This window comes from Leptonychotes weddellii, chromosome 7 (genome assembly GCF_054177405.1).
Source record: "Leptonychotes weddellii isolate Sample4059 chromosome 7, ASM5417740v2, whole genome shotgun sequence".
Taxonomy (NCBI): Eukaryota; Metazoa; Chordata; class Mammalia; order Carnivora; family Phocidae; genus Leptonychotes; species Leptonychotes weddellii.
Genome location: NC_138375.1, coordinates 89,909,528 through 89,934,966, shown reverse-complemented (window position 1 = coordinate 89,934,966; position 25,439 = coordinate 89,909,528). Strand labels below are relative to the sequence as shown.

Here is a 25,439-nt window from a genome sequence, read left to right as displayed (position 1 = left end):
TATGCCATAGAAAAATTGTTGAAAGTCTTAACCAAAAAAATAAAACAAGCACTTTTAGTAACACGTAAATAAATTATTTAAAGGACGAGTAGTGGGGCACCTGGGAGGCTCAGTCGTTGAGCGTCTGACTCTTGGTTTTGTCTTAAGTCATGATCTTGAGGTCCTGGGACTGGGTACTCAGCGTGGAGTCTCCTTGGGATTCTCTCTCCCTCTCTCTCTCCCACTCCCCCTGCTTGTTTCTGTTCTCTTTCTCTCTTTCTCAAATAAATAAAAAATCTTTTAAAAAAACCATAAAGGACAAGTAGTAACTATTCAAACTATTTGAACACCAGTTACATGGAAGACAATGGTGAGAAATCTAAGATGAAGAAGCCCTGTCCTCATGGACTTTATAATCTGTACAGAAAGCCAGACATATATAGAATATAAATGACTAACAAAATAAAAGCTAGTAGACCCTAAAACAACAGAGGTACACAGCAGGAAGGAGTAGCTATTTCTCATGGGGTGGGATCATGAGGGTGAAGAAGCGGGAATGGAGCCAGAGTAGGTTTTCACTGAGGAGATGAACCTACCCGGTTCTGAGACCTGACAGACAGATAAAAGATGTTAAGGATATGCCAGGCATTAGAGCAGCAGAAGCAAAGACCCAGAGGCACGGGAATGTATGCCAGGAACAAAAGTAGATTGTAAGGCTGAAGCAAAGGGTGCAGAGCAAGGCTTGGCTAAGGATGGAACAGGCAAGGTAAGGGCCAGCCAGAACATGGAAGATCAGGATAATGTCAGGTCAAAAACATGTTGTCTCTACTCTAGAGATGCTACTGAAATGTTTTAAACAAGGGATGACATGATAAGGCTTGTATTGTAATGTTGACGGCTTCCAGATTTCCGGCTTGGTAATCAGACGGATAATAGTGCCACTCTCCAAGGCAAGACATGGAGGAAGGTAAGCAGGTTGGGGGGGAAGGACAATGGGCTCAGTGTCAGATGAGCTGGGTGTGAGGCCCCTGTGAGGCACTGAAGTGAAGTCACAGATACCGCCCTTCACAATGGCTACAATATGAATGGTGCTTTCTGGAGTTAAGCAATGAGGGAGCTCTGTCCTGGAGGTACAGGCTAGAGATAAAGTTTGAGGAATCATCAGCATAATGGGAAATACTGAAAATGGGAGAGGATAAGATCACATATGAAAAGGAGTGTGAGAAAGAGTTCTTACTCTGAGGTCCACACAAATTATATGCAATATTTTTAGTATAAATGCACATGTGTGTTTTTCTAGTAAGGGGATCCTTAGCTTCTAATATGTGTTCAGAGGGGACTATAACCCTAATAAAGTTAAAGGTCTACTACTGTAGTGAGAAGAGATTAAAAACTAGAAACACGTAACATTTAAAGGAGAAGTGAAGAGCCAGCAAAGACAGAAAAGGAGGTCAGAATGGTAGAATTATCAGAAAGAAAAGCATCATAAAAACTTGGGGAAGGGAGTGCTTAAAGTCAGATGCCAAAGAAAGATGAAAATTGGGGTCTCCTGAATATGGCAGGAAGGAAGTTGCGGACATTTACCTAACCAATTTCAGTGGAAGGTGAAACAGGTCTCAATCACAGCGGCCTGAAAAATAAATGAGATAAGGAAACTGAAGTAGAAAGGGCAGACACAGGGAAATGTACAATATTAGAATGGAAACATAGGTTGAGACTTGTTCATGGAAACTTAGCTTTATTCAATGAGTATTACTGTGTACACAAGTGATAAGTAAACTAAATCGCAGCATGACTGTCTTTAGTTAAGCCAATTAGGGAGGATAAAATAAGCACACACATGCCCAGCAAGGAAGGGCTGCTTCACGGACATCAAATCCGTAACCTGCTTCACTTCTATTTTCATTCACTTCTTTTAGGATGTATTTGCATACCCAGTAGATAGTAGGAGTGGAGGTGGGCTGGTGCTGATTACACAAAAAACAAATACGCTGAAAAGTTGGGTCTGACTTCAAAAAGAGTCTCTGAATAGATACTGCAGCCATAAAACAACTACTGTATTTTTGGAAACTATGCCATAAGTCTTCCATCTGCCCTGCTTTGATGCCAGCAAGGAACGACAGCTTCTTTGAAACTCTACAACCGTAGCATTTTCTTACTGTTTCTAGGTTCAGAAAGAAAGGAGAAAAAAAATGAAGCTTGCTTTAATGGGCGGCAGATGTTAATCAGTTGGCTAAATTTCCAATATTCTCTAACCCAAGGTACCAGAAACCATGAGATAAGACGTTGTGGGTACTTCTCGATTGCCAAAGAAATCAAATTACGTCTTGGTAAATATCTGGCTGATAAGGAGAGAGGGGTCCGGGAATTCAAGTGTAACCCCAAGAGACAGAGGAAGAGTGAATTAACGTGCAAGCTGGCAGCAGGGTGACGTCCCTGCGCTCTTCACCCATCTTAGCTGCAGGAGAGGGGATGCGCCAGCCCCGCCCCACGTAAGGGGCTAGAAGCAGAGGAGGACAGCAGTTGTGAGTAACCAAAGGGCTAGAAGTTCTCTTCGATCACCTTCTTGCCCACCCTTGTTTGAATCAAACCTAAAGCGTTAGCCAGGGTTACTTTTCCCCTTACGTTTTAAATGAAATAATAAAACCGGAACCTATGGCGACAGTAATCGCTATACTTCAAGTACCCCTCACTCCCGCCCTCTCTTCCCGGACGCCTTGGAGGGAAAACTTCTGCACCCTGTCGGCCCGCAGAAGAGCACACAGCCCAGGTCTCGGGGAAGACGCCCCCGGCTCCGTGGTGTACGAGTCCCGGGAGCGGAAACCCGAGCCGCGGCACTTGCAACCCCACTCCACTGCCTCCGCCGGGGACGCGGGGCCCGCGGCGGCGCCGCTACCCACCGTCGCGCCTCTCCACAAACCCGGATGCCTGCCTCCCCGCCGGCGAAACAACAGCGGTACCGCGGCTACCTTGGCAGCAACCTGACAGTTTCAAACTGCAGAGAGGAATAAAGGACGGCCCTGTGCATTGGCCCCGAGCTTCAGCAACATGGCATTTGATTGGTCCCAGACTCTCGGGGGCGGGGCTCTGGACAGCTGCGGGGAGACGCCGGAATTAGGTTACTTAAGGAGAGCCCCGCCCCCGGCACCGGCGCATACCGAGGGGGCGGGGCCTTAGGAAGCCCCGCCCAGCGTTTGGGAGCTACAGTACTGCGCGTGCTCAGTTCCCTGAGGCTGGAGACTGAGGTGGCTCTGGGACCAGATTCGGTTAGAGGATGCCGAGGTGGGCTGAAGTCCGCCAGGGCGGTATGTTGTAATCTTTTTTTTTTTTTTAATTTTTATTTATTTATTTGACAGAGAGAGACACAGCGAAAGAGGGAACACAAGCAGGGGGAGAGGGAGAGGGAGAAGCAGACTCCCAGCTGAGCAAGGAGCCCGATGCGGGGCTCGATCCCAGGACCCTGGGATCATGACCTGAGCCGAAGGCAGACGCTTAACGACTGAGCCACCCAGGCGCCCCAGTAATCTTTCGATAATACCCGAAGCCCATGCGTGTGGTCCTCATGCATAAAAATCATCTGCGTCGGTAATGCCCTGCAAGAGAATCACTCGGAGGTGCTTTTCAGAAGTACGAATTCCTGACACCCACCCCTCTGCTTGATTCCTTCCGTCTTAGACAGAGCCAGGGAATCTGAATTTTTAACAAAGACCACCAGTGATTTTGATGGAGCGGTCAGCGGACCACGATTTAAGAAACTGCTGGACTAGGTTTTACTAATGACCTCAAAGTTGTCAGATTGCAAGTCAGGCCCTTCTGGCGAAGTGACTATGAACCTTAGAATAATCAGGTCATAATTATATCCTGGCTCTACCGCCTATTCACTGTCACCTTGGATAATGCTACCCACATAATAGGGTTGTAGGGAGATTAAATGAGCTAATATATCTAAAATACCTATTACACAACATCAAAAATACTAGTCTTTAGATTTGTATTGGCAACAGATATGGCGGAAGGTACATTAGGATCCAGGATGCAAAGGGAGCACCCCAATCTGGAGACCAAGTAATGAGGTCTGGGTGAGTTTTCAGGCTCCCTTTGTTACCTGGAGGATGAGGTGTCCGGGTTTTTTATTTGTTTCTTTGTTTCCATAGATAGAAATGGCATAACCTGGGTCTCATCTACCTACTTGTTGGCAGAGCCAGACTTCTCTTGTACAAACAATGAAGAAGAGCCAGCAGTTTCTTTGGAACAAGCTATGCTTGTGTTCCTCCCCCAAATCCCCTCTTTCCCATGGTTATTATAAACAGAACAAATTCCTGCTAATGCATATGAATTCATATCTGGTTGAGATCGGTGTTTTTGAATTGAATTGCCACCTGGTGACTCCATACACTGTGATTGTTACTGATACACTTATCCTTTTGCTCTCCTGCCACTTGGCTCCATGTTGCTCTTCTTTCTCTTCTCTCTTTTAGGGGGTAGATTTTCCTAGAAAACCATTGGGTAAGACATCTCCATTCTTCTGTGAAGCTACAGACAGAAAGAGACCAAACCTAATCTGGATGTTATGAATTTAATACTGATTCTTTTCCCAAGCTTCCTAGAGAAGGGCAGAGGGGGAGAGATGGAGGGAGAGAATCCAGCACCCGTAAATTCATAGTAATTAAATTGCTAGCTTGAACCCTTCATAATTACTCATTCAACAAATATTTATCTAACATTCATCGTATGCAAAACATTTTGTTGGTGTTAGGAATAGAGTGGTGAATGAAATAGACACAGTCTGCCCTCACAGAACTTAGAGTCTAATGGGAAAAAACACATCAAAGAGCAAAAGACCCCCACACATGTGAATAAAAAATTATGAATTATGTTTGAAGAGAGGAGAAATCAGGAGATGCCTGTCTGAGAAAGTACATTTAAGCTGAGACCTGAAAATGAACAGGTAAAGAACTTATTTTATCTAATAAACACACATGTGTTACTATGTTCTGGGCCCTGTACTCATTAACTCATTTAATTTTCAGATCTCTATGATATAAATGCTATACCCATCCACATTTTACAGATAGGGAAACTGAAGCTCAGAGAGTTTATGTGGCTTGCCTAGGATCACATAGCCAATAAGAACAGACCTGGTGTTCAAATCAGGGTAATCTGGACTCCAAAGTCCATGTTTTTATCACTCAGTATGTTCTGTTGAGAACAGCATGGCAGTTATGGATTGGATGGATCCTCCAAAAAAGATAGTCAAGTCCTAACCCCTAGTACTTGTGAATATGATCTTACTTGGAAATAGGGTCTGCAAATGTAATCAAGTTAAATGAGGTCATTCTGGATTGGGGTAGGGCCTATCCAATAACTAGTGTCCTTATAAGAGAAAGAGATACAGGGAAGAAGATGGAGGTATTACTGAGAGTCAGATAGAAAAGTTCAATTTTAAATATGCTGTCTGAAATGCCTAGAGATACTCAATTGCACTGTCCATTAGGCCATTTGACATACATGTCTAGAGCTCAGAAGAGATCAGGACTCAGATAAATAAATTGGGGAGGCTTTGCATATAGATCTGTGGAGGACTCCAAAATGGCTCCAATTCTTCATCTCTCCCTATCAGTGTCCTTTGCCCTGCCCTCTCATTAATGGCCAATGGGATGTTAACAAACATGATGGAAGCCACGGCTTTGAAGGCACTTGGCTTGGCTTACTCATGCCCTCTTTTATGATCATGGGAACAATCCTAGACTAGCCAGTTGGAAGATGAAAGACATGTATGTTAGACTTGAGGGGCCTGGTCATCCCAGTGGAGGCCATCTGATACTGGTCTATAGCCAGGGGACACCCAGACAGTATGTAAGTGCAGTCAAAGATGGCAGGACCACCAGGCCAATCTGCAGTTGTGAGCTAAGTGAATGTTGATTGTTTAATGTCACTGTGTTTTGGGTGGTGTGTTATGTAGATTTACTGTGTAAGAGATAACTGATAAGATGCAATTTAAAGCTAAGGAACTAGATGAGACAGCCTTGGGGGCGGGGGCAGGGAGTGGGGAGAGTAAGGTGAGTAGAGAAGAGGGTTGAGAACAAACCCTGGAGTCAGCTGATATTTAGGGATGGGTATCAGTGGAGGAGCAGCAAAGGAGACTGAGAAGGAGGGGCCAGAGAAGTGGGAGGAGAACCTCGAGAAGCTTCAGTAAAATGCCAGTGAAGTGACTCATGAGTTTGACGCTATGGAGGCCTTTCCAGGGGACCTGAATTCTGAACCTCTGCTCTAATAATCTTTCATCTTCTTTTAATCGCCACTGTTTTAGATTCGGCCGTTGTTGAGTTTGGCTTGGATTCTTCCTATAGTTGCATGTCTTCATTTCTTCTTTCTACAATTCACCCTTCACAATGCTGACAAATAATCTTCTTAAAATAACATTGCATTGCATAACTTCTTCCTCAAAAACCTTCCATGGTGTTATATGGCATGTGAAGCCCTCCTAAACTCAGAAGATCTAGGCTGGAGTCTTTCAATTGTCCATGTACTAGGTATACAACTTTAGGGAAGCTTTGTATCTTTTATGAGCCTAAGTCTCATTTTTTTTAAAGTTGAGAACCTACCAAAACTAAATCTAAATCTGAACCTGAACCTGAATCAACCTGTCTATCTACCTATGAAAATTATTCCCTCTTGAAGCTGGGGAGATGTCCGCCTAGTTAGATTACATGTCTCAGTCTACTTTGCAGTTGAGTGAGGCGATAGAATATGTGTGGAAGTAAAATGTACCACTCCCTGAACTGGTTTTTAAGACTTCAGTTATGTTTTTTTCTGAGCCTTCTCCTTCTCCACTGTGTTGAATGATCATGTGGAATAAAACTCCTTTGCCAGTTCTGTAATATTAAAAAAAAAACTGTTTTTTTCCCTTTAAGTCACTGTATTTTGGGGTCTATCTGTTACAGCCGTCACTCTAATATCGCTTCTAGGTGTGTATAGATGGATATATGACGTTGTTGTTGGGAGGCAATGTATGTGCAAGTATTTGGAAATTTTTTTAAAGTGAGGCAAAATCACATAGGGTTTGGATTCATAAGATTTGGTGTTTAACCTTTTCCAAGAAGTCAGCATGAACCTAACGTGGCTCTTGGTACCTGTTGGGAACACTTACTATTCGTGGTGGCAGGAGTTGAAACCCATGCCATTTTTGCTAAACCTGGGTTAGGGGACTGATTCAAAACCTGTTTCTTTTTCAGGTCATCCCTGACTCATCTAAAAGGGTTTCTGTCTCCTTACCCAAGGACTTGTTTAACTGGGACTTTAAGGGAACATTCCTCAACCTGGGAATCTTTAACGCTGATGACTTGTCCTAGGGTAGCAACTGTAATTTAGCCCATCACTGTGATTTTATGGAGGGATAAATTAGATCTAAAGAGAAATAGATTTGCTTTTCTTGAGTTGCAAATCTGGAGACAGAAAGAGAAAGGCAAGTCCAGAGGAAGGGAAAGGAATAGGGGTGGAGATGGGGAGATTTCAGAGTCAGAGCCCTTGCCAGGGCCTCTATCTGGATAGACGCTGCCATAATCTTCCCTATTTTTCCACCAGACTGCCAGACTCACAGATTTTCTTCCCTTCTTTCTTATCCCAGCTACTCCCCAGTTCAAATGTACCTGCCTTTGCTACAGCCCCTAAGGCTGGATTTTGTTTCTCCCAGTCACAGGTGGCTGTCGTAATAATTTAATCTATACAGAGAGAGAGGAACCAGTCTCCAGAGCGCTCCTCTCCCTGTGAGCTGTGAACACTGGCCTTCTGGAAACAATGTTTTGTTTTGTTTTTTCAATGAGAAAAATGACTTGAAGGTGGAATTTGAGTTTCAGCAGGAAGGTGTGCAAAGAACATGGTGGATTATTTGGGGGCAAGAAGCCCACAGTGCGTGTCCCCTAGTAGAACTTCTGTAGCTGGACCACACAGTCTTCATAGAATCCTCCACACACTGAAAGCCAAAACCATGGATTCATAGAACACATTTAAGTGAGGCAGAGCAGAGGGAGAAAGACTGTCCCTTAGCCAAGACACAGACAGGGTGGTAGCGGGCACCATGGGCACTGAGGTCTACAGATGTGGCGCCATCGCCATACTGTGCAGGGGGCAGGTATTTGCTGGGGAGTAAATTTGCTTGTTCGGGATATTTTGATACCCTGGATTCCACAGTTACATTTTCTTACCCAGCACTCCCTGGCCCTTTTATTGCAGAAGCGAGTTCATTTCTTAGCTTCCCCATCAGCCATCTGTTCTTCCTAATTATAGGGACTCATCCTGGACCCTTTCCATTAGCATCCTCTAGCCATGTAAAATCTTCCCTACCCTTAGCATTTCTTTCTCCGGGATAAAGCATCTAGGTCTAGCTGCGAGAGGCAGGATTAATTAGTTTTTCAGAGAATAAGTTTAGTGAGTCCCACTGATGTTTTGAGTACTACACAGATGCTGTATTCTTGGGTCTTTAGGGCTTCAGAGATGGGTTTGCAGATCGGGGGTAATTCAGCCCAGTGATAAGAATCTATGCAGTTGGAGTTTAGGAAAGCAGATGCAAAACCTACCAGAAGCCACTGCACTTACCAGCAGATTTCATATGATTGTTTGATAAAAGCTCTGCAGGTCTGCACAGGTCACCTCTCTCCAGACTCTGGGACTGAACCTCGGAGCCAGCCCTTGGCCCCCTGCCATCCGGAGGTTACAGCTGCAGAAGGCTCCACACCAAGAGGCTGCAGAAGCCCAGGAGCAGGGGACAGGGGCCCAGGAAGGAGCAGCCGCGTGCAGGCTCCTGCTCTTGCAGAACTCACAAGATCTCTCCTAAAGAAGTTTGTAGTCAGAACTTGATGCTGCATTTTTATTCAGGAAAGAAGAGGAAGAGAAGAGTGTCATTTCCTAGGAATCCAGCACTGGAGAAATGAGGAAAATTCTTCCAAGGATGGTCTCCCATTCAGAGTTGAGGAAACTTTTCTGTTCAGCTGATGCAGTATGTGTTGCTGTGAATAGCACAGTCATCAGAGAAGATGGAATTGGTGAGCTAGCCAAATTCTGTGGAGTTGAGGATGCTCTGTCAGAAATGACACGGTGAGGGGCGCCTGGGTGGCTCAGTTGGTTAAGCGACTGCCTTCGGCTCAGGTCATGATCCTGGAGTCCCGGGATCGAGTCCCGCATCGGGCTCCCTGCTCGGCAGGGAGTCTGCTTCTCCCTCTGACCCTCCTCCCTCTCATGCTCTCTGTCTCTCATTCTCTCTCTCGCAAATAAATAAAATCTTAAAAAAAAAAAGAAATGACACGGTGAGCCATGGGTGGGGCAGTGCCTTTCACGGCTGCCCTCACAGAGTGCTTAGCTCTGAACCAGCCCTCCAAGGAGCAGGGTGCTCATAGTAGAGCACCCTCCATACCTGACCTGGGCATAAGGGAGCTAATAAGTCCCCTGCAAGAGCGAAATGTTCAGGTTTTCCTCTTATCTGGTGGCTTTAGGAGCATTGTAGAGCATGCTGCTTCAAAGCTCAGTATCCCATCAAACAAAGTATTTGCCAGTAGGCTGAACTTCTGCTTTGATGGTGACTATGCAGGTTTTGAGGACATGCAGCCAACAGCCAAATCTGGTGGGAAAGGAAAAGTTTTTAAACTTGTGAAGGAAAAATTTCATTTTGAAGAAATAGGCATGATTGGAGATGGAGCCGTAGACATGGAAGCCTGTCCTCCTGCTGATGTCTCCATTGGATTTGGAGGAAATGTGATCAGACAACAAATAAAAGATAACACGGAATGGTACATCACTAATTTTGTAGAGCTTTTGGGAGAACTTGAAAAATAGTATTGATTTTCATATAGTTCATAACAACTTCAGGTTAATTTTTAAAAGTTATACAGTTTGAGGGATGCCTGGCTGGCTCAGTTGGTAGAGCATGTGACTCTTGAACTCAGGGTCATGAGTTCAAGCCCCATGTTGGGTGTGGAGCCTACTTAAAATAAAAATTTTTTTAAAAGTTATACTGTTTGATATTGTTTGCTTACAGTTGCCTATTACAACTTACTATATAGATTTGGTACTGTTTATCTGTACTTCCAAGTAAACTACGGAATATTGCTTTTTTTTAACTGCAGTCCTGATATTATTATGACAATTATCTGGAGAGTTTTATAATCTGCATTCTTTGAGTATTCTCCTAGCTATATTTTATTTGAAGCCTTTAAAGGTAGATAGTAAATTAAACACCTTCACTATTGGAAAATTAGTGAACATTGGTTTTCCCTTTAGTAGGTAAATAAAAGCTTATCCATGTATCAGAAAAAAAAAAGAACCTATGCAAATCTAAATCATGCCCTCCCACCCTTCCTTCCTTTCTTTTTTTTTCTTCCCTCTTTTTTCAGTGGAGGGAATGAAAGAGAAGCTAGATCCAGCATTTGAGAGCAGATTTGGAGTGTTGTGGTAGAACCTGTTTCATCTCCTTGATAGTACCGTTTGTATAGATTTTTTTTTCTGTTTCAGTTTGTGAGGGGTCATGCCAATCATTCCAACTTCCATCTATGAACATGTTCCAAAGTTCAGTTGTAAATGTATTGTTTGTAAGTTGAAATGCGTCTTTCTACAGAAAATGAAAATATTGTTACTCCAAGATCAGCTCAGTTATGATTTTATGATGGGGCTGAAACGTCGTCGTTCACAAGCAATAAAATAAAGTAGAAAATAATACTGTTGCCATACTAGTGAGTTTGATAAGGAGGAGAAGTAACAGTGAATGAACAAAATTTCATTGTGTGTTTATCTTGAACGCGATGAAAAGGACATGGTTATGGGAGTGGGGCTATGCGGTGCACCCTGAGGGGGCTAGTGAAAGCGTATGGAACACGGGGAATCGATGGGGTGATGACAGGAGATGAGTAGACATGAAACCCATCTATGTTTCCTGCTCTAAGATATCACCCAGGGATGCCATGATCCCAGCCCCTTGTGAGTGTCTGTGCCTGCTGATCTCACACAAGTTTATGGCGTAAGATGAAATGTTGGTCTCACTTTATACGGTCTGTGTCTGTGTCTTGATGGGTCTCCCATTTCCAAATATGTTGGAAGATTGGTGAAAGGAGATTGGGATTCCCAGATCATAGCCTCCATCGTGTTGCTTACTACTCAGTGTCTGTCTTCAGTCTGATATTAATCCCCATTATATATCCCCCTCCAATCCCTTGGGTCTTCTGAGTCCCTAGCCTGCATCAAAATCACCTGAATGGTGTACTAAAAACACAGGTTGCTGAGCTCTACCCTCAGGGTTTCTGATTAGGTACTCTTGGGGTGGAACCCAAGAATTTGCATTTCAAACAAGTCCCCAGGTGATACTGATGCTCTGTTTCTGGGGCCACACTGGCTTAGGTCAGTCCAGGTCCTCCTCTGAATTGTGAGTAGCATTCTGTCTGGCTCCAAGCTTCAGCCTTCTCCACCGGGGTCACAATCAGACATCTCTAAGGCTCTGCCCAAGACCTGCCGGCTTCCTATCTAGTGCTCTGAACGTTGAAGTCCATTTCTTTCCTCAGTCCCAAAGATACCTTTCCAGACTGAAGACTATGGAGCCCTGTTCTGACAGCTGTCCACCTTGGACACCTCTGGGGTCCTGGGGCTTGGAAGTCTCCTCTCTTCACCCTAGTTCCCTCTATTCTTTTCAGTTGACTGCAACATATTCACCCCCCTACAAATCCACTCACTGAAGCTCAGCTTTTTACCTCCTCCTCTAAGTAGCCCCAGGTCCTAATTCATCCTCTTTGTGGTGGGGGTCTGACCCTGAAAGCCAGTTTGTGTCACATCCAATAGCTTTTAGCAGATATCTGTTCCCTGCCTCAAAGCTGCTGTCCCTGAAGCTGTGAAGTGGCTTCCGGGGAGCCAGGCCCACAGCCTTGGCTCCCCAATCTGTAAGTTTGGATTCTTCCCATGTACTATCTCATTACTCAGATGGTGACTGTTCTCCTAGGGAAACATATATTTTGCTATTAGTTGTTACACAAAATTCTGTGTAAATAAACCATGGGACCCGGACTACATTTCCAATAAAATTTAGTTTGATGCTGTACAGGAAATTGTGATGATTTTTCAGATTTTTTTTTTTTTTTTTTTTTTTCAGTTTCAAGCCCAGAGCAGCCCTGGAGTAGAGCCAAAGTCTCTATTTCTTTTGTTTGGTCCCTACTAACCTATCTTTTTTTTTTTTTTTTAAGATTTTATTTATTTATTTTGACACAGAGAGAGAGAGACAGCAAGAGAGGGAACACAAGCGGGGGGAGGGAGAAGCAGGCTTCCCGTGGAGCAGGGAGCCGGATGAGGGGACCCTGGGATCATGACCTGAGCCGAAGGCAGAGGCTTAATGACTGAGCCGCCCAGGCACCCCCCCTACCAACCTATCTTAAAACAGCCTTCCTCTTGACTGGTTTCTGTGAGTCACGGGCTGGCTCACACACAGTCACAGATTGTCTTCTCAGGTACCCAGGAATTCCCCCCTTTCCCCAAGTGACCTGCTCCCGGGACCTCGAAGAGCCCCAGAGACACTGCTGATGCCCGCTGAAAGTACCTTCACCTTCCGCGCCCACCAAAGGTGGCTCTGCTCCCTCGTTCACCTGCCAGAGGCACTGTTGCTGGCCAGCCTGCTCTGGCCAAGGTGCTAACGTCTCTGCTGAATGTACTGGCTCCTGTTGTTGGCAAAGTTGCTAGTGTTCTGCCCTGTTGATACAGACCCTGACCGTGGCCCTGACTTGATAGACTTCACGGCACCCATCGGTTCTCTACGAATGTGGGAGGGATCCTTTTATCTTTTATCTCACGTGTTTTTCCTGGGTTCCAAAGTAGTGCTTCTGGTGGTGTCAGTGCCTAGAAAGACTATCGAAGGAGCTTTGGCAGAGATGGCCAGCTGTCTACCAGAATTCCATTATGTACAATTAGTACCAAGAAGTTGCTGCCCGAGCATTAAAAAAAATTTCTGAGCCCCGGACCCCGCCTGTGCGTTTAGTAGAATTATGGAACTAGTCCACTGCAATTTCACAATCGCAGTTTCGCGGAGCTGATGTGTATCATTTCCAGGCCAAGGAGTTTAAGAAGTAGGTGTACCTTCTTTTTCCTTTCTTTCCCCTTCAGTTGGCTCTAAGACCTCAGGGAATGTCAGAGTATAGGATGGAAGGAACCAGGACACCTCGGACTGTTCTATAAGTAAAAAATACATTTTCTGTACACTTAAAAATGATTAAAATGATAAATTGTTAAGAATAGTTTACCACAATTTAAAAAATACATATCTACTATTCTAAGCTACTAAAAATTTGACGTTTATGTGTACAGTAGCTAATGTTACCCTAATTATTTCTCATCTCCCTAAATTTGTTCACATTTAGGGCTCCATTTCCCAGAGCCTTGTTTCAGGTTACCCAGAGTGTAGTAAAAACAACATTCAAAATTCCTTTCTTCTTTTCACATTGGCCCTTTATCCTTGGCAAGTCTTTCTGTGCCTGGACTTCCTTAATACTCCTTTAAAGACCTTTCTAGAAACAGACTCTTGTATTATAGAGTAGTGGTTAAGCTCACAGGCCCCAAAGGGAGGTTTCCTGGGTTTGAACCTCACCTTTGCCCCTTATTAGCTGTGTGACCTTGGGCAAGTTACTTAACCTCTGTGTGTGTCATTTGTCTTAAGTGCAAAATCATCAGACAATATTATTACTTACCTTTAGAGGTTCTTGTGAGGATTCCATGAGTCAAAAGATGTACAGTACACATACCCGGCTGAAGTACACATCACTGTTTCACTATTGATAATATTCACAGCTCCTCTGGTCACACATGTGTGAATCTTGGATAAACAATTTAAATTTGAGCTGAGCTTCTTCCTACAAAATAGTAAAATGCCATATTAATAACAGATGTGATTTTCACTCTGGGGGAAAGGGCATATCCTTGCATTTTGGGGTGCTCAACTCCATACATAACCTGAGTTATGTATCAAGCAATGTGCGAGGCCATTTCACGTATTTTGTTCTCAGCTGTTACAAAATTCTGCATAATTGAATCATGAGACGAGAAATACGTTCACAACAGTTGGGTGATATATGGGGAATTGCGATATAATATTAACCATTATTATAAGTACAATACTGTATTATATATTTACTTGCAAAGTATAAGAATTATTTTTTAGAATGTTATTTGCCCTTTAGAATTTTTATTAATAAGAAAAAAGCAAGTATATAAAAGCAAGTCAATTAAAAGTTATTTATCTTCTTGAAACACCAGAAGAGAATGACTTTGAAAAATGAGACTTTGCAATCTTCCTCGAGTGTAATCTTTATCCACTGAGATATATAAGGTACATAACCCTGATAGTATATAAAACAAGCTCTATCATAAACCCTTTAAAAAATATGTAGATTCTGTTAACATGAAAAAAATAAAAAGTTTTTTTTTTAAGCTCTGGGTTGATAGAATTTTATATTTAAAAAGAACTTTGTGTTGGTTATCATTCAAATTACATGGATCATTATTTTCCCAAGATGAGTGGGCAGATATTTGAGACTATTTTAATGAAAATTTAAAAGTCATTCGTTTATTTTCTATGACATTGTATACTCATCAAATGTATGTAAACACATAAAATTCTAAGAAAAACTTATGCCAAAACATGCTCTTTTTTTCCCCAAACATGCTCTTCTGTAAAATCAAATTTAAATAAGATTGCAAAATACCATGACAACCCTCTCTAGACTATAATTCAAATAACTGAAATTACAATTGAAGATGTTGACAAAAACATACACAGTATAAAGGCATTAAGTTCACCATGAGAATAAATGAGGGGATGTTGTCAATTTGCTGAATTTCTAAGAATCAAGTAACATAGATTACCCACGTTTCTTTAAAAAGAGCTTTAAAAGTTAACAGATATTAATTCACTTATGGCCAGTGAATATATGATATATATTAATGTAATATGAATATATAATCTAAATTATTTTAAATTACAAATAATCCTGTCAGAATAAAATTATGGAAAATCTATATGGGAGGGTTTTTATCTTTTTTTTTTTGAGGCAAAAAAGGGTTTGAAGAAAATTTAATGGAAGTATTGCTATCTAACACTGTCCTTTAGAAATTACTTTTTAAGGAAAGAAAATTCAATTGTATTGCTAATTAAATATCTTTCCCTTCTAATAATAAAATTCTAATCCTAGGTAACTGTGAAAACTGTAAATTTTCTCTTGTACACTTTGCTGATGAAAAAGAATAAGATAAAAATAAAATAAGACTTATGTTTTTTCAGATTTTATTTATTTGAGAGAGAGAGAGAGCATGCGCGTGAGGCGGGGAGGGGCAGAAACAGAGAATCTCGAGCTGGCTCTGCCCCAAGGGTGGGCATTGGGCATCGTGGGGCTCCATTTCACAACCCTGAGATCATGACCTAAGCCAAAACCAAGAGTTGTGGCTTAGCCGACTGAGCCACCCAGGTGCCCCAAGACTTTTTTAAAATTAGAGGTTTTAATTTATTATTTTATTACTTTTTTTTTTAAAGATTTTATTTATTTATTTGAGAGAAAGAGAGTGAGAGAGAGCATGAGAGGGGAGAGGGTCAGAGGGAGAAGCAGACTCCCCACTGAGCGGGGAGCCCGATGTGGGACTCGATCCTGGGACTCCAGGATCATGACCTGAGCCGAAGGCAGTTGCTTAACCAACTGAGCCACCCAGGCGCCCCTATTTTATTACTTTCGACATGGATTTTTTCCCTCTTCTTCCTCAGTTCCCAATTGCCACCCGTAAAATCCCAAATCTTATTCAAGGCCTATCTCAAATACTACTCCCCCCAAGAAGCCTATTTTTGTTTCTGTTTTTGTTTTTTTGTTTTAATATTATTTCTTATGATCTCTTCCCACCTCATGCACTCCGTCTGCTTCACTCACATTGTATTGTGCTGTGTATATGCTGCACATTGCTAGGTCCTCTGGGGGCAGGGATTGTGACTTCTTTTTGTGTCACCTGTGGGACCAAGCACAGACCTATGTGCAGTGAGCCCTAAATAAACATTTGCTGAATTAAAAATGTTGAGTACATAACAGTTTTCCCAGTTCTCTCTACAGTAATTTGTGTTTGCTGTTGATCCAAACCTCTCTTCACTTATGTAGGCCTGCAAATCCCTTCAGAACAAAGCCCAGCCTGCGGCGTGACTCAGCAGTGCAGGGTCTGTGCGCATTCCCTGCTCTGGTAGCTTCCACAGAATGGAAGGAAGAGTCTTTCAGCCACACCAGGGGGCAGTGTGACGCACATCGGCATGGCCATCCAGGCAGGTAAGCGAGGAAAAACAATGCAGTGATTCTGCCAAGAAGACATTTAGAAAATAATTTACTACAAGGGGGATAAATGAACTTAATTTTCTGTGCTTTAATCAGACATCCCAAGACTGCCATGATTTATATCACTGCTGCTGACAGGGAAAAGTGAAAAAAAGTTTTATTATTTGTGCTGTCAACAGGTACACAGAGAGAAATAGGTATGTATCTGGGCAGACAAGGGTCAATTTTGCGTTTATATAAAGGAACAGAAGTGATCATATTGAAAGTTAATGTTATATTATTTTGTAAATATGAGAATAGCTGTAAAAGGCACAATTATTATTTACAGTTCAAATGGTCAGAGCATCTTACCTATCAAGTAAGAGATTAATCTGCTTCTCGATATGCAGTATTTTTTGAGTTACAAAATGGTTGAATTTTGGAGCAAGTGAATGATTTGTGCACATTTTTCTCCATGCCTACAGATATCATTGTTGCCTCCAAGTTGGGATTCCAGCTGAAGTCCCACTGAATTTGAGATATGGTGAAATAAGGGACAATTGCATTATTCTGTTATCAGTACCCTATTCTCCTATGAAGTAGCACACTGTGTAATACTTGTCAGGTATCATCACTTCCACATTTCAGTTGATGAGTATTTATTGGAACTGTAAGATAGAGGAAGCACTCACTAACAGGGAGAAATCTCTCCTATAGGGCTTATTGTGGACATTTGTCATTGTGGGCATTTCTGATCGCCCAGCACCCTTTGAACACTCTTCTAATGTTTGCAAACATGCTCTTTTATGAGTCCCCCTTTCCCAGGTTGAAGCTGAAAGCTGGCTTTCCCAGATTCCCTTGCAGCAAAGGTAGAGATGTGGGGCCTGGATTCCACCAATCAGATTCACTTGCCTGTGACTTTGATTGGGAGATGAGCAGTGGGAGAAAGGAGGCATGCAGAATGTGTTATTTGGCAAGTGTGGCAACGAAGGCGTTGGGCTCTTTAGGGGCATTACTGCCAGAGTTTCTGGCATCCACTCCTGAGCATCACACAGCATGAGCTGGACCCCATCTGTGCAAGTGATGGTGGTGGTGATGGGGGGGTGGGCTGACCAGTGACAAGCAGGGGCGTTTGAGCTGTGGTGGCTCCTGCAGGGGATTGGACATTATTCCCAGCTGCTCAGGGTCCAAGCCTAGTCTCAAGCCCTCTCAGCTTCTGTGAAATACTTACTAGCCTTTAATTAATTCTTCTTCCTCTTAACCCAGCCAAGGTAGATTTTGTTGTTTGCCACTTAAAACCTTGATAGAAACAAGGAATGAGAGGACATATATATATATTTTTTTAAGACATAAATTTTGGGATAACTTGTAAAAATTGTACCATGAATCTTGGGAAATTTTCTTATGAAAACAAGAAAGGAGGAAAGAAAGAATACAATATAATACTTGTAACCTGGACCTGATTAAAGATCCAATAAATAAGATAAAGCAACTGCAACTCAGTAAAAATAAAGTCATTTTAATATTTATATCTATAAGAAGCATGCTTTCTATAAATAAGGGAGAGATAATTTTAATGTTCGGAACTAGGATTTGAATGTCATATCAGGAAACACTGAAATTTGATATCAAAGAGAAATTTAGCAAAGTACCAATGTTTTAGAAAAACCAAATAGAAAACCGTTGTTTTTGTCTGATTAGTACCCTATTTCCCTTCGAGTTACAGAATTCCTCTTCATTCTTGGGAACCCTTGAGAAGATAAGAAATAACTGTTGAGAAGGATGGGGCAGGAGGTTATAACATGATAACATTTTTACAACTTATCCCCAAATTTATGAACCAGGAAGTAGGCTTTCACCAGATACTGAACTGATCACTTTGATCTTGGATGTCCACCCTCCAGAACTGTGAGAAATAAATGTTCACTGTTTAAGTCACCCAGTCTATGGTATTTTTGTTGTAGTATCCCCAATGAATTAAACATTCATGCAGCCCTCACTTCAATGGAACACTGATCTGATTTTTTAAAGTTGCTATAGATAACTTTTAATTTATTCTGGAAATTCAAATAAGTAGAATATAGAGTATGCACCTTCACCCTGGCCACTTTCACCCAGTGTGATGTTTCCGAAATTCATCCATATTATGTTTGTTTATCAGTATAATTTGTTCCTTTTTTTACCGAGTGCCATTGCATTGTATAAATGTACAATGTTTATTCACCTGTGGGTGGACATTTGGGCTCTTTCCAGTTTGGGCTGTTATTAACTTTCATATATGCCTTTTTATGGACATATGTTTTCATTCTCTTGGGTAAATACCTAAGACTGTAGTTGCTGCTGTGCATTAACCGTTTTTACATATTGTTGGCTTTGATTTGCTAATATTTTATTTAGGGCTTTCATGTCTGTATTCATAAGGCCAAGGGAAGTCACCATGACTATCATTCAAGGAGGGAAGCATTTAGTCCTTTGCTGGGAGGTTGAGGCAATACTAACCTTTTGGCTCTTTACCTGTGTGGGAGCCATTGTAGCAACAGCCCCTTAATCCTAAGCAATGGTTGGTGAAACCAGAATACATATAAACTGGATGGAATCATCCATCACCACAGAAAGAAAGGTACAAGAAATGAATAATATGCCCATGACAATGAGGAGTCATGCTGAGATTTAGAGGCCACAAGACTCCATCCTCATAACTAAGTAAACTTGCTCTACGCACCTTCCAATCTCTGGTTTTGGGGGGTGAATGTACATATATTCTTAGGCAACCAATCTGTTAGTCGATGATCTTCTGATGGAAAGACAGTCAGAGGGGCACCTGGGTGGCTCAGTTGGTTAAGCGACTGCTTTGGGCTCAGGTCATGATCCTGGAGTCCCGGGATCGAGTCCCGCATCGGGCTCCCTGCTCAGCAGGGAGTCTGCTTCTCCCTCTGACCCTCCTCCCTCTCATGCTCTCTGTATCTCATTCTCTCTGTCTCAAATAAATAAATAAAATCTTTAAAAAAAAAAAAAGAAAGAAAGACAGTCAGAGACTCCCTAGAGGGAAACTGTACATTTTTGGGAGGCTACTGATATAATTTAAAATGTCAAAAAAAAAAAAAAATGTCATCAGGAGACACACCGTTTTTGGTTGTAGTGGTGTAACCACTATACCACTGTATCCAAAGGTATCCAAAGGGTTCAGAGAAAGTACAGTCGCTCTGAATCCATGGAATTACAGCTATCAACACTGGATCAAATGTCCTCTTTCTTTTTTTTTTTTTTTTAAGATTTTATTTATTTATTTGAAAGAGAGAGAGAGAGAGAAGATGAGCAGGGGGGAGGGGCAGAGGGAGAAGGAGAAGCAGGCTCCCCACTGAGCAGGGAGCCCAATGTGGGACTCGATCCCAGGATTCTGGGATCACGACCTGAGCTGAAGGCAGCCGCTTAACCAACTGAACCACCCAGGTGCCCCAAATGTCCTCCTTCTGAAGTGTGAAGTGTCTTGGGAGTGTTACTGCTTTGAAAACTGGCAGATTCCCAAAAAGTAAAGATTACTTATTCCACAGTAAATAATTTTCTTTGCAAGTTAAGATTTATAACGAATTTACTGCAACTTCTCTTTCCTGTATACTTCTTAAATTCCTGATGGAATCTTTGGCATGTACTGAAGCAACCAGTAAATTTTTAAGAAAGTAATCAATATTCCAAGATGTCTCATCACAAAATTAGGAATTATGTAAAGATAATTGAGGTAAAAGACAAAGAACACATTGTTCTCCTGACTCATTTCAGTTCCTCCCTGATAATGAATTTTCATGAGCTGCTTGGACTATTGAGGTGAATTGATATTTTAAAGTCTGATTATTTGTGACAGGAGTACAATGCTTGTAGGCTTTTGTTTGTATATTTATATTTATACTGAATATCTATGACCAATTGTGAGTAAAATACCTTCTGTTCTTAAATTGCTCATTTAGTGTAGTACTTGCCAAACATCACTTGAATAAATACTATATGTGAAACACAAGTGCTTTATGACTAGCCTTTAAAATATTTAATTAAGAAATGGAAGAGCACAATATAAATAGTTTCTATGACTTTGTGGGGAAGGATCTATTAGAGTAATTTTTCTCAACACCTTCAAGAGCTGCCTTTTTTCTTTTAACCAAGTAAATGATATTTTCAAAATATATTGCTTGATTTCCTGCCATCTTAAGCAGAACAAATAGAATATAATCTACACCTTCTACAGGTGATAATTATGCATGTCACTTCACCAAGGGGTGTTGCCCTTGAGGTTTATTAAAGGGCATAGACCAAAGGAGGAGATCAGAAAATGAAGCAGCACAGCAGTTGGGGGCCATATAGTAAATGATGGGGCCATCTATTAAATGCTTCCTCTCTCCTCCCATTCCCCTCTCTCATACCCATTGACTTCTAATCTATTCATTTAAACTTAGGAAGATCGAGGGTGGAGACAAGGAGCCAGATAACCTTGGTTATTCCCTCACTAACTTTATTTTATATTCTTTCACATTGTTGTTTTGGAGGGGGGCGAGGGTAACTCTAAATGTTGTCCTGCATGTATCAAGGGCGTATATTTATAGGCCTTTTTCTCTCATTCCCAGGACAGAGAGAGAGAGACAGGGAGAGCAGGAACACAAGCAGGGGGAGTGGGAGAGGGAGAAGCAGACTCCCCACTGAGCAGGGAGCCTGATGCGGGACTTGATCCCAGGACCCTGGGATCATGACCTGAGCCAAAGGCAGACACTTAACGACTGAGCCACCCAGGCACCCAATATATACAATTCTTACTTGTCAATTATATCTCAATAAAGCTGTTGGGGGGAAGTCCTGTGTACTAAAGTGTAAGAAAAGCATGGATGCCTCTCTTAAGACATGGCTCTTTAAAGTTTTTTTCTGTTTGTGTCTTTTCTTAGAAGCAGGTCCTGGGACAAAGATTCAAATAAGCAGGCGAAGGATACATGGGTAGTGAAGGCAGTGCAGAGTGTGTATGATGCAGCCAGCCACCCTTGTGACCAGCTGGGGAGGGTGGGCGGGCTGGGCCCTGGGCAGACAGTAGAGCGCACGCGCAGTCACCACGACCACCTTCCTGGTCCACGCGCAGTGCTCGGATTTCCGCCCCCTGCACTTGCCTGCCTGGTGCGTGTGGGGGGCATAGGCGGCCACAGAGAGCCCGCAGGTGAAGGGATGCAGTTCCAGGTGAGGTAGAAGTAAGGCACGGTAAAAGACAAACTGCCACATAGTAGACAATTTAAGAGTTCATCTGAGCAGAAATCAACAGGAATCCGGCAGTGCCGATTGAAAAGTAGACAGGAGCACTTAGCCACAGACAGGAGCTGGGGAGAGACTTTTACAGAGAAAAGGCGGAAGCAAGGTAAGAAAATGATTGATTGGCTCTAGCTTAAAGCCTAGTTGGCTGTTTGTGATTGGTTGAACTTAGGTTTCAATTTTGTAACCTTCAGGCATTTACAAACTTAGATTTTGGTTTGCTTAGGAAGTTGGCCATAGCGTTGAAGCTGCCTATCACGTGGCCTCGTTTAATTAATTTAACAGGTTTCTTGCCCTGAAGTGGCCATGGGGAGGCGGTAAAGGTGCGTCACCCTCAATAGCCACTGTAGATGGAGACCTTGACATGAGAGTGGCCCCTGTGATTTGTAGACTTGCATTTTGAGAACAAATTGGCAACCTAAAGAAAGAGGTAAGCTGAGGGAAGCTCAAATTACCTGAAATTGAGTTTATTCTGGAACAGTAGAGGAATTGCAGTTTGGGAAGCACGAATTGTAGCAAGCTATAGGTGAATCCATTGGGGGTTTGCAGGGGTTTGTATTTATGGGCAAGGAGTGCAAAGAAGGGGGAGTCCAGCCAATAAGCTCATTGGCTTGAAGATAAGGGAGAGATTCTCTCTCTCTTTTTTAAGATTTTATTTTAAAATCTGCCAGAGAGAGTGAGAGAGCACAAGCAGGGGGAGGGACAGACAGAGGGAGAGGGAGAAGCAGGCTCTCTGCTGAGCACAGAGCCCAATGCGGGGCTGCATCCCAGGACCCTGGGATCATGACCTGAGCCAAAGGCAGACGCTTAACCACTTAACTGACTGAGCCACCCAGGCGCTCCCCAATAGGGAGAGATTCTTGATGGATGTTCAGTGAGATCCATGGATCTCATTGGAGATATATTTGAGTCTTTTGTAAATCAGGCGTTTATGGGAAATCAGTCTCTCGGTTCTTCAAATTTTGTTTTCAATGGCACATGCATGAGACTCTCCATTTCATAAACTCTGGTTCCATCTTAGATTGAAATCCTTTCACAAAATCAAGAGATGGTTGTGAGTTTCCTTTAGCTATATACTAGTATCTAGAAACATTGGTCTGTAATGTTTCTGGAGGAAAAACTCAATTCCTATTAAGTAGATCCACATTGCCTATCTTTTCTGGTTGACTTCCCGAATAAGTTATCCAGCAAATTGTCTAACTCAGCCCTCTACTTTTATAATTATTTAACTACTGCCAATTTGAATGTATTCTGTCTTGAATAGTCAGCTGTGGTGAGATAAGTGAGGGGTGATTGATTTTCAAGTGTCGGTTTACTCCACTCCCTCAAATCAGATAGTTTTTAAAATTATAGAGTAATGATTCTGAAAAATATTATGTCAAGCACTGCTTATTTATGAAAACTTTATACTGTCTATGGGAGCAGTGAGTACAAATAAACAGGGATTCTGTATGTTGTAGCAGAGAGCTCTTTTTATTGGCTAGCATCTTTTTTGTGTGTGGATCCATTTCTTCCCAAATCCATTTGACCCTCGAGGTATTTCTCAGTGGGGTCTCACATATCCACATACCCTTACAGGGTTGGCATATATATTAGTTTTTTGTGTCAACTTCACTGAGCCAAGGGGTGCCCAGATTAAGCATTACTTCTAATTGTGTCTGTGAGGGTGTTTCTGGGTGAGATTAGCATTTGAAGCCATACATCCAAGTGAAGTAGACTGCCCTCCCCAACATGGGTGGGCCTCATCCAATCCATTGAGGGCCTGAATGGAACAAAAATCAGAGGAAAGGAGGATTCTTGCATGAGCCAGGACATCGGTCTTCTGCCCCTGGACTGGGATTTACACCATCAACTCCTGTGGTTTTTAGGTCTGTGAGGTTGGACTGGAACAACACCCCTGGCTCTCCTGGGTCTCCAGCTTGCAGACAGCAGATTGTGGGACTTCTCAGCCTCAATAGTCATATGAGCTAATTCGTCATCATGAATCTCCACATATATATTATATAACATACATAATATCCTAGTGGTTCTATTTCTCTGGAGAACCCTGACTAAGGCAACATGTGACCGGGGTGGGCCGATCTTAATACACTATTTGGTTGAGCACACAGAAGTGGAAACGTGACCCAGTCATGGCCAACCTGTGTGTGTGTGTGTGTGTGTGTGTGTGAGAGAGAGAGAAAGAGAAAGAGAGAGGTGGGGGGAGAGGAAGTGGGAGAGAGAGGGATGGAAGGAAGGAGAGAGAATGATTATGGATGCTGGGAGAATGAAATTCTCTTTCTGCTTCACTTGCTAATTTGATAATAAAAGACTAGGCATGACTGTGGTCACTCTCTTGACTCCCTTAGGTGGAGAGAGATTCTATGCAGAATGCAACCAAGTAGAGACAAGTAGTGGAGACAAAAAGTCCTGGAGACTTCAGTCCCTAGATCTGGCTGTGCTTGAGCTCAACATCAGGGCCTGTTTTTCTGTGAGCTAATTCCTCTTCCTCTTCTTTCTCTTCCTCTTCAGTTTAGTTTAACTTAGATTTCTAGCACTGGCAGTAGAAAGAGTTCCGACTAAAACACCTACTCAGAACTGGCAAGAAACTGAATATGAAAATGAGAAAATGTATCAGGAAAAATTTTTGAGAAATTAGCTTGATTAAAAATCTCCTTAAATACAATAAAAACTGATTTAGTATCAATCAGCAAGATGTTTTTTGAAACCAGAATAGGTGTGAAATTATGACGAGTTTTCAATGGCTCTTGCATTACAACACCCCTGAGAAAAAAAGATAGCTAATATTTATGTTTACTTACAGGAAGTTACTCCTAAATATTTTCGTCTCCTGGCATCCAGTTCCAATGAGTTTGTGAAAGCTGGTGAGTAAATATATATACTCTTTTGTAATTTTAGTTCCTATCTGCAACTTTATTTCCAGGGTTAGGGGATTAGGGTGTGAAGTGACTCCCAAACACGAAAAGCATTTCTTGATGTGCAATATTTACGCTGTCCAGTAAATCAAATAGTACTTGTAATTCCTTTGAGAATTTGTCAGAAAGCCTTGAGATTCAGTTGATGTCTGGCCTTGGAAACCTCAAAGGTTCATTATAGGATGGTCAATCTTGTGGCAAATCCCTGTTCTCTCCTAATCACCAAGACCTCTCACTGCCACCAAGCAATGATCTCAGCTATAGTTGCCTTACCTTAAAAGTGATCCACAGTTGTACAGCAAAAATGAATAATCTGTACAGGGGCAGTGGGCTGGAACCTCTTAGTGCAGAAGTTCAGAGTTGTATGAGTTCTGCCATTAACATATCCATGGAAACACCTAGGTTGCAAAAAGCAAGGAGGGTCACACAATGATTGAGACAAATCATCTGTTCTCAAACTTTGTTTTCAGGACCCCTTAAACTCTTAAAAATTATGGAAAAATTCAAAGAGCTTTTGTTTATGTGGGTTACATCCACTTATGTTTACAGTATTAGAAGTTAGATCAGGAAGTTCTAAGTATTGGGAAGCTTACAAGCACATGGTATAGGATGTGAGTTTCCAATATCCTAATTTATATTGAAAGATTAGAGCTTGTAATTGGCAGCGGTTACTGTGCTCTTCTCCTTAAAGTAACTAGAATGTGAAGTGAAAATGTCCACCAAGACACAAATCCAAATAACCATACTTTGCCACTGTTTTTTCTTTCTTTTTTTTTTTTTTAAAGATTTTATTTATTTATTTGACACAGAGAGAGTGAGAGACAGAGAGAGCATAAGCAGGGGGAGTGGCAGGCAGGCAGAGGGAGAGGCAGGCTCTGTGCTGAGCAAGGAGCCCGATGTGGGACTCGATCCCAGGACCCCGGGATCATGACCTGAGCCGAAGGCAGACGCTTAACGACTGAGCCACCCA

At 42.3% G+C, this 25,439-nt stretch overlaps 2 protein-coding genes and 1 long non-coding RNA gene across 8 annotated transcripts in view; 2 read left to right on the top strand and 1 right to left on the bottom strand.

The window, feature by feature from the left end:
• POC5 (POC5 centriolar protein) overlaps positions 1-3,008 on the bottom strand; it is a 44,643-nt gene extending 41,635 nt beyond the window's left edge. For 3 of the 6 annotated variants that reach the window (XM_081826715.1, XM_081826721.1, XM_081826719.1), the window contains exons 1-2: positions 2,880-3,008; positions 1,564-1,609 (exon numbers count right to left, since the gene is read on the bottom strand). The gene's annotated coding sequence lies outside the window, so the exon portion shown is untranslated. The other 3 variants (XM_081826716.1, XM_081826720.1, XM_081826718.1) reach the window with 2 other exon arrangements.
• Positions 3,009-3,181: 173 nt separating this feature from the next.
• The window catches only part of LOC115941533 (uncharacterized), a 63,458-nt gene continuing 41,200 nt past the window's right edge, over positions 3,182-25,439 (top strand). Inside the window, exons 1-3 of the long non-coding RNA XR_014147122.1 lie at positions 3,182-3,284; positions 16,131-16,292; positions 24,358-24,418. This is a non-coding gene — a long non-coding RNA (uncharacterized LOC115941533). The remainder of the gene's footprint in view (positions 3,285-16,130; positions 16,293-24,357; positions 24,419-25,439) is intronic.
• Positions 7,091-10,126, top strand: LOC102729623 (phosphoserine phosphatase). The gene is given in 2 exon segments (XM_081826728.1): positions 7,091-9,095; positions 9,287-10,126. Coding segments are annotated over 2 exon segments (711 nt in total). The 5' UTR covers positions 7,091-8,905; the 3' UTR covers positions 9,808-10,126.